At 40.4% G+C, this 9,230-nt stretch overlaps 1 protein-coding gene across 3 annotated transcripts in view; it reads right to left on the bottom strand.

The window, feature by feature from the left end:
• Positions 1-702: 702 nt before the first annotated feature.
• LOC115646615 (lysine--tRNA ligase-like) overlaps positions 703-9,230 on the bottom strand; it is a 48,992-nt gene continuing 40,464 nt past the window's right edge. For all 3 annotated transcript variants that reach the window (XM_030552642.1, XM_030552641.1, XM_030552643.1), the window contains exons 11-15: positions 6,764-6,849; positions 5,723-5,808; positions 4,745-4,871; positions 3,109-3,252; positions 703-1,597 (exon numbers count right to left, since the gene is read on the bottom strand). In XM_030552642.1, the coding sequence (XP_030408502.1) occupies positions 1,529-1,597; positions 3,109-3,252; positions 4,745-4,871; positions 5,723-5,808; positions 6,764-6,849 (512 nt within the window). In that variant the 3' untranslated portion in view covers positions 703-1,528. The remainder of the gene's footprint in view (positions 1,598-3,108; positions 3,253-4,744; positions 4,872-5,722; positions 5,809-6,763; positions 6,850-9,230) is intronic.

The following is a 9,230-nucleotide window of genomic DNA, read 5'->3' as shown; positions in this document are numbered from 1 at the left end:
GTTTAAAAAGGAGCTCACTCCAGTCAGGGAGGGGAGAGCCAGAGGAGAGGAAGTACGTGTAAGGAGCTGGGAGCAAGAGTCACAAGGAGCGGAGAGTGACAGGGTGTGCTGCTGGAGGACTAAGGAGTACAAGCATTATCAGACATCAGAGGAAGGTCCTGTGGTGAGGATAAAGAAGGTGTTTGGAGGACACCATGGGGAAGTAGCCCAGGGAGTTGTAGCTGTCATGCAGCTGTTACAGGAGGCACTATAGACAGCTGCAATCCACAGGGCCCTGGGCTGGAACCCGGAGTAGAGGGCAGGCCTAGGTTCCCCCCAAACCTCCCAAATCCTGATCAGACACAGGAGAAGTTGACCCAGACTGTGGGGAAGATCACTGAGGTGAGCAAATCTGCCAAATAAGCACAGGACCCACCAAGGTAGAGGAGGAACTTTGTCACAACTGCTAATAGAAAATAATGGTCACAAATCATAGATGTGCAGCTATTGATACAAATCTGATTAATACTAAAGCATTTTAGTCTTTACTTAGTTATATGAAATAGAGTTTGATTATGTTGAAGACGAGGCAGATTACAAGGTTAGTAATATCAACCAAGACTGACCAAACCAAATTCACATCAGTGAACTTCTGTGGAATGACAAAGAATAAGTTGTTTGCAGGATTGTTGTAACCATATTGCTCCTACAATATTAAGTATGAAGTAATCTCCTTTATTGGACTTATCTTTAGAAGTTGGACTCATTTCCTTTGTTCCTTAAAGGAAGCTCATCAAGGCTAAGAACCCCACAATTCAATTTTACCTATAGCAGAAGCCATTAAATTGAACTTTTGCCAACTGTTTCTACAGCTTTCCTATTCCAAGTATAGGTGATAATTATGGAAATTGAGATTCCACCATGTGGTAACTTTAATGACTGCTATGGTAGGTAAGGGTCACTTTCAAGAATAAAGGCAATGGTCCAAATTAATCTCTCACGTCACTTCACTGAAAGTAATGCAGTCAGCATCTTTCACGCCATATCCCCAACTTTTAACATTCTGCTTTATTTCAGAATCTTCAAATCACTCTTAAATTATCACGACAGCAATAAAAAGTAAACTATTAAGACATAATATTCATGTGCAAGCTTCAGTGTTGCATATAATGTTTCACTGCTTGTGCCTATCTGTTCCATTCATATGAGTAGGCACAGTATTGACATTTACAAGAGACTTGCTCTCCAAGGATTTTATTGTATGTACTAGGACAGAGCAAATAGCCACAGCAAAGGAAAAACATTAGGCACATGCAGCTGGCATGACCGTGCATTCTACCCTGAAAAAGGGTTTTCCCCTAAACAGTACTTTCTGTTTACAAAATGTGTCAATGTTGTTAGTCTAGCTAGTAAAATGCCACATTTTTACGGTAGAGTAACTCTGTATTAATATATTTTTCTTTAACAAGTTGTCTCAACGTTCTTGTAAATTTCCATGTGAAATTCTGCCATTAGGTTAGTTCTTCGCCCTTTACCTCTAAACTGCACTTCAGTTCTCTTGTTTCTCTGACTGAGGTTTGTTTTCAATGGGCTTCATCGCTGGGAAGAATAGCACTTCCTAAAGCAGGGCGGGGAAAAACACATACACCACAAGTCAGTGTTGCCAAACCTAAAACTTTGAAAAAAATCTTGAGTAAGGTCCCAAAAAGTAATGAAACTAGATTAAAAATGAGATTAAAAAAATGTTGGGTTCTTATTAGTCTTTCCATTTTTGAGCCTTTTCAGTGCACTTGGGTCACTTTTTCAAGTTTCTCTCTGCAGCTATAAGGGCTAGAAACTTGAGGGAAGGAAAAAGAAGAAAGCTGAGATTCTCACCTAAATGCTCGTCTGTTTAGGGAAGTTAAACATCAACTCTCACAAGACTTGCAATAAGATTGCAAGAATTGGCAACACTAATTATTGGCTTTAGATTCACTTCAGTTAATTTGATAAAGCAAACTCTCAACCTTATTCTTATTCACAATCAAAGCCCTTTTATTCTGTTCTAGTAGTAAAGGAGTCCTAAAGAGGGAGTAAATGTCATTTACTTACAGATCAATGTAAGAGAGCCTTTGTGTAAGTGAGAATCAGGCCCTGGGTCTTCTGAATGCTGGACATTGTACATTGGAATTGATGGCCCTTTAAATTCTCTAAGCATCTCAGCACCATTGGCTGGAAATGCAGAGTTAAGGCACCTACATTAAGTTATAGTTACACTGACAACTCCTGCTCTCCTAATTCATAGTCTGGACTGGCATTGGTATTTGCCTCAGTGCCCAGTCACGTGCCCCCTAGTTAAGGATGAGTGCTACAAATACAGTTGTCAAAAGAGGCACTGCAAAGTAATATAGTTGTTTTGTATGACCCTTCAAAGGGCAGCCACATTTGACCCAGATGAGGGTACAGAGACAGACCATACCTGGTTTCTTAGGTACTGGGGGGAGAGAGAGACACTTCTAAAATATATGGATAAGTGCTTTTTGAATTTGACCCTTAATGCTAGTGACCTTTTGTAATTTACTGCAAGAAGCTGTAGGTGTCTAATACTGAAGTACGGAGCTTTACGTACTGTACTGCTTTTCAGGGAGCTGTAGAATACACAAAGAAAGAGATGGGGCAGAGGTTCCCAACTTGTTTTGGTTCGATCCACCCCCAACATGATCGAGCTGTACTCTGTTGCAACTGCTACATCTCACCTTTTTCCTGGGCAGAGATACTTGGAAGTTGGTAGGTGGCTGTCAGAGTGAGATTAGGCTTCACAGCAGTGTGGCTGCTCTTTCCACCACATCACTCATTATGAAGGGGAAAGCTGAGGCATATACAAACATGCCCTAAGCAGCAACACTTGCAGTAAGGATGCATATGCAACCCTGGGTGTAGGACACCCCTCACAGGTTGGGGAAAGTTGCAGTACAGGACATTTTAAACCTATTCTCCATCCTCGTTTCTGCCTGCTTTACAAACAGCAAAGAGCTGCAGGGAAGCAAAATAATATTTTACCTTTTATGGAAAAAAATAGCAGAACAGTAACCGTAGGCATAAAAACTATTTATCTACCTTTTGCTTTTTTCTAATTACAGCCTAACCCACCTTAATGTTGTTGGAGTCTGTGAGGAACATGGCAAGACGGTCAATTCCTATCCCCCAGCCAGCAGTAGGAGGAAGTCCATATTCCAATGCTGTGCAGAAGTTTTCATCAATACTCATGGCTTCTTCATCACCTGCTGCTTTAGCCTAAGGCCCCAAAACAATATGAACATACAGTATTTCAAGTATCTGGCAAGCCTCTAGGCACTTGTAACTCAATGATAAAAGATATGCAGTGCCAGCTATATTTAGTGCTGCTGAATGTCCCAAGTAACACCCTGACATTCTACTGACACATGCTGCTGAAGCTGCAGCATTTTCTGTCAGCAGGGAAGAGGCTGGTGTTTATTGATTCAGTCTAGGAAGCTGTTGTCTGTATCTCTCCTTGCCTGAGATGCAGTTGAGTAGCAGTCTTTATAGATCTATATAAACATGTTCTTCAAACAGAGCTGTAAGACCTACATTTAGCTTCTCCCCAAGATAAAAAAAAATTCTTAAAAATATATAATATCACGTTAGCTGCAGTTCAGAAGGGCAGAGCTTTGGTTGTGACTAAGAGTGAATTACTCCTTAGGCTGATGATGGCAGGATACAGGACTGTCATTCACTATAGGAAAACCTGGGCTTAAATTCAGCTGGAGCTGTCCGGAGCAGAGCACTGATAAACATTTTCAAACCTGTGGGGCAGAAACCCCAAACCCCATGGCTCCAGGAAATACTCTTGATAATTTAATCCCGGAGGAAAGCTAGACAATTCACCATGTAATACTAGTTACTTTCCAGCTGGCTAAAGTGTCCTCTTGAAGCAGGGAAGATTCTTAACCCCCGGATGTAAAGTTGTCAGATACTTCAGGTACTTCCATAGAGCAGACTTTACTGGGGAACAGAGAAGGCATCTAAATGTGGTATGCTCAGCACACTTCACCTCTATGTCTCGGAATGGAAATGTTAGCCAAGTGCAGCATCATGTGGGCGGGTCACACAAATACAATATGGCTAGGGAGTCAAAAAGCTCAATATGATTTCTGCTGTGGACCCCTTTTAAAAAAAAAAGTAACTGGTAACGAATGTCATGGGCTCAAAACATTTTGAAGAACTGAATAAGCACTACATTTAAACCTTCCCTTCTGCAGCCAATCACTACCTAGAAGCATTGGCACTAGCAAGAGAAAGAAAAAAATTGAAATTGAATAACATTTTTCTTTATAATTTGGGTTTTTAGAGAGAACCACTTTTTCCTGCCTTCTGAAAAAGCTCATAACATGCAACATAAATGTAGACAAAAATGTCTGTGGATGTGAAAAGAAAATCCATCTTTAACCAGGCTTTCGTAATACCACAGGGTTTTTAAATCAGACAGACGACAAATAAGAGATTCAAAGGATTTTTTAAAAATTATATCTTACCTAAACCCAATTGAAAGTAGATGAACATTTAGAAGAAAACCTCCCCTGAGTTAAGCATAGCAAATTTAGCCCAACCAATAATTGAGGTGCAGTGCAGAGAATATAGAACAATTCAGCATTGGGCTCAACAACATATTGTCTTGTGGCTGTTAATTTTCAAGGCAAGAGCTTGCAGTCATTGCTCTTAAATGTAATATTTTAGTTCATACTGTTGTAATTTTGAAAGATGTTACCTTCAATTGGTCCATAAAAAGCTCTCTCTGCCTCATTGGATCATTGAGTTCAGTGTAAGCATTGCAAATCTCCTTCTCCATCACAAAGAGTTCAAAACGTTCACTCAGGCCTTTCTTTGAACGATGCCTAGTTAGAAAAAGACAGATTATGAGGCACAATTTAACATTTTGGTGTCCTGCTGCAGATTGGGATAAAAAATTCCAATTAAGAGTTCAACCCATACAAACAATTTAGGGTTTTGACTTTGTTTTCAAACATCTTTCCCGTAGTTCTTTAGAAAGCCACTTAATTTTACCATTTGCCACTTATTTTCTGAAGAAAAACTATTTCATACTTATTAGAGCTGTGAAAAGAAAAAAACTCACTACCAGCAAATCAGATCCAAAACCGTGAAATTGTCATGGAAATTAAACATTTTCTAGAGTTAGTTTTGATTTTTTTTCTTCCCTGCAACAACCACTTCTCTCTCTTTCAGGGGATGAAAGAGTGCCTATGAAAATGACTGTTTCTCCAGAAAAATGTATTATGGATTATTTAAAATGGACTTCGAGGCATATTTGCATCCTGGCCTTAACCAGACTTCCACTTTTGTGCCCTCAGTTTTGTAGGTGCAAATAAGTGTGAGCATAGTACAGGTAGCAGACATCTATGTAGCTGGTTCTGGGAACAATCATGTTACTTTGACATATTAATGACCTAAATTGCATGCATGTAAACAATTGTTTGAAAATCTGAGTCGTATGTCCTTACGTACCGTAATTGTCACTGAGTGTGGGTCCATGAAAGTAATGTATCTGGAGGGGATTCATGTTGCTGGAACTCAAAAACCTTAACTACAGCATCAGCAGCTGACTAACTTTTATACCATAATATAATAAAACAACAACGTGAACAGAAATCACAATTTACTAAACCCTGAAATGAATATATGGTTAGCTGAAGTCTAAAAATCCACCACCTGCACTGAAGATACCTACCATTTAGCCAGAGGACTCATGATCTGGGGATGGTCACAAATGAATGTGGGGTTGATGCAGGAAACTTCAATAAACTCCCCTACCAACTGCAAAGAGACAAGACTTCTGTTTTTCCCTTTTATTTGCATTTCATTTTGTTCTCTGTCATCTTATTATCCCAGATGGCACCAGTATGATTTCCATTCATCCCAGTATTTAAGAGATTATTCCAATTTTATCAGGACCAACTAGTTTCAGGGATATTGATAGGCCCTAAAATCACTTTGGAGGCAGGAAAGTTAACACTGAAAATACATTAAAGCAGTAGTAGAACCAGGAAAACACAGAGTTCAAAGACTACTGGGTAGAAAGACTCAAAGATAAGGGTCACTTGACTGCATCAAAGATAGCAATAAGGTCTTCAGAGGATGAAACTGGAGTAGGGATCTCACAATTTGATCACTGTGAGTGGAGTTGGGGAGAAGCTAAGCTTCAGAAGAGATGTCACTATTTCTCCTCAATAGTGGGAACAAAGGGAATCTATAATCCATTCTAATATTCTGAAATTTTCAAAGATATCTCAGGCAATTAAGCACACAACTCACATTTGAAAAACCTCATCTTTAAAAACCCCAGCTCTAATCACTCTCCTTAGTTACTAGTATATTATATGCACTATGGTAGAACCACAGTGTACACCCTGTCTAGGCTACTTGCAATGTTGTCAAACATACAGTTGAGTACACCAGAATAATTCTGAAATTATTGACAACCATTCTAAGCTAACTAAAACAACTCTAAAAGATCTTCTAAAAGAACCATATGATGAAAATATCTTTGATCAAGTTTCAGTAAAATCTCACCAAGTTTTAATATATGTATATATAATACGTAGAGCTGACATTTATATGTACAGTATATAAAGAACCATACAGAAATATGAATTGATGTCACCCCAATACACACAGCATATTAAGATTTTTTTAAGTATTATGTAACCAAAAGTTGGAAAAAGTAGCAAAAATGATACATAAGCTGGAAAAAAACCAAATCCAAGAAAACCTTATCTAGAAGTCTTGCTGTAGTCCGAGGCGGAGAACATTGGATTCCTTTCTTCACACATAGCTTGTCAAGGAACTTTTGGGCTTCTGTAAATGAAAATAATTATAACTGTGTGTCAATAAAGGAGCTCAATTACGAATGATTTTGTTTGCAATGGAACAAAAGAAAGGTACATTTCCTCTCAACATTCAGTATCAACTGTTGTTTACAATTTAAATTTTGACATAACAGAAAAATACAAGCTCTGGAAACTGCCCAATAAATAAGCTTGTAATTGTTTCCATAAAGGAGATAGGAGCAGGAGCTAGAAAAGGAAAGTGTCAGGGAATTTAAAGTTAGTGAAAAGTGTCAGCTTTTCAGGCCAGATCTGTCATGTACAAACATTTATCTATCTATCCACAGACCAAGTACATCATGGGCAACAGCTTCCTCCAATTCCCCCCGCATCCGCCAGTGGAACTCTGCCCCAGCGTGGAGGTCAGGGGAGACTGTGTAGGGCAATCTCCACTCCTATGCACTCTTTGTTGAGAATCTCAGCTGAAAGGGCAAAGGTGCTGATTAAGACAGCAGTTTCTGCAATACCATAGCCTATCCAAAAAGACTCCAATTTATTCAGATAGGCCACTGCACCACTGTCATCCGATACAGAGACAACTCTCTTCTGTCACTTGGATTCCAGGCTCCATTTGAATCTCTGACTGAGCTGAATGACTCTATACTATATCACTAGTTCCCTGAGACAACTGAATTTCAATGGTTGGTCTTCCCTGCAGTGTTAGCTCGAGCTATAATGTGAGTGTTGCCCCTAATCTGACTCCTGCCTACCAAAAAAAATCTTAAACTCCTGTTCTTGCTGGCCCAACAATGAGGGTAGGTTGAAGTCTGAGTGCTGCTGATGCTGGGGCAAGTAATGCTGGAAGGTGGGCAGGCAGGGAACAGCTACTCTGTGCTGCTAATACCAGCTATGCAATCCATATGTTATTTCACAGTGAGACCACTCTCACTAGAGCTAGGCTAACTGGAGAGGTGTTAACACAAGTGTAGATAAGTTGAACTGTCCTTGCACGAGTTAATTCCAATTCTCCTCTAGTTCCAGAACACGCTCATGTTTCTGCTCCCTCATCTTAAATCACCCCGTTTGCTAACATTCTTGAAAACCTTTACAGAATAATCATGTTCATCCAACTTCCATTTAATCACAACTCCTTTTTATTTGAATCACAATTACGTTCCCCAGCAAGAATTGCTTTCTTAAGTTGCTCCCTCTAATTTACTTGACCTCCATTTATCCAAATGTGTTTTCCTTGCACTTTTTTGGATATAAACTAGGTTGTACTGCATTTGCAATCTTAATTGTACAGTGATAGCTCTGTGTTCCATTGAAAACTCTGTAATTTCAGCCATACTGATGTGTTCTAATAGCTCCCATGCATAGACGTGGAACACATGGCTGAATTCATCCTCAAAGTTCCGCTGTGCTTCATTAGCGTTACGTCAGGAGAGGAGCTTGAGAGAATTGTAGCTTTATATTCAATCTGTCCATTAGTCTGCATTTCATACCACAAGCCAGGGTACGTCTACACTACAGGGTTATTCCAATTTTACATAAACCGGTTTTGTAAAACAGATTGTATAAAATCAAGTGCACGCAGCCACACTAAGCACATTAATTTGGCGGTGTGCATCCATGTACCGAGGCTAGAGTCGATTTCCGCAGCGTTGCACTGTGGGTAGCTATCCCATAGTTCCCACAGTCTCCCCCGCCCATTGGAATTCTGGGTTCAGATCCCAATGCATGATGGTGCAAAAACAGTGTCGCAGGTGATTCTGGGTAAATGTCATCACTCATTCCTTCCTCCGTGAAAGCAATGGCAGACAATCATTTTGGGCCCTTTTCCCTTGGATTGCCCTGGCAGACGCCATAGCATAGCAACCATGGAGCCCGTTTTGCCTTTTGTCACAGTCACCACATATGTACTGGATGCCGCTGACAGAGGCGGTACTGCAGTGCTACACAGCAGCATTCATTTGCCATTGTAAGGTAGCAGAGACGGTTACCAGTCATTCTGTACTGTCTGCTGTGCCACTGTAAATTGGCGATGAGATGACGGTTATCAGTCATTCTGTACCATCTGCTGCTGTTATGGGTGCTCCTGGCTGGCCTTCGCTGAGGTTGGCAGGGGGCGCAAAGACAAAAATGGGAATGACTCCCTGAGTACCATCTGCTACCGGGGAGGGGAAGGGAGAGGATGCTACTATTCATTGCCGCAACACCGTGTCTACCAGCAGCATGCAGTAGACATAGGGTGACATATAAAAAAGTCAAGAAATGATTTTTTCCCCTCTTCTTTCATGGGGGGCGGTGGTGGTGGTAAATTGACGACATATACCCTGAACCACCCTGGACAATGTGTTTGACCCTACCGGCATTGGGAGCTCAGCCAAGAATGCAAATACTTTTCAGAGA

Source organism: Gopherus evgoodei, chromosome 2 (genome assembly GCF_007399415.2).
Source record: "Gopherus evgoodei ecotype Sinaloan lineage chromosome 2, rGopEvg1_v1.p, whole genome shotgun sequence".
NCBI classification, from domain to species: domain Eukaryota; kingdom Metazoa; phylum Chordata; order Testudines; family Testudinidae; genus Gopherus; species Gopherus evgoodei.
Note: the sequence above shows the minus strand (reverse complement) of the source record. Positions and strands in the feature narration are given on the sequence as shown.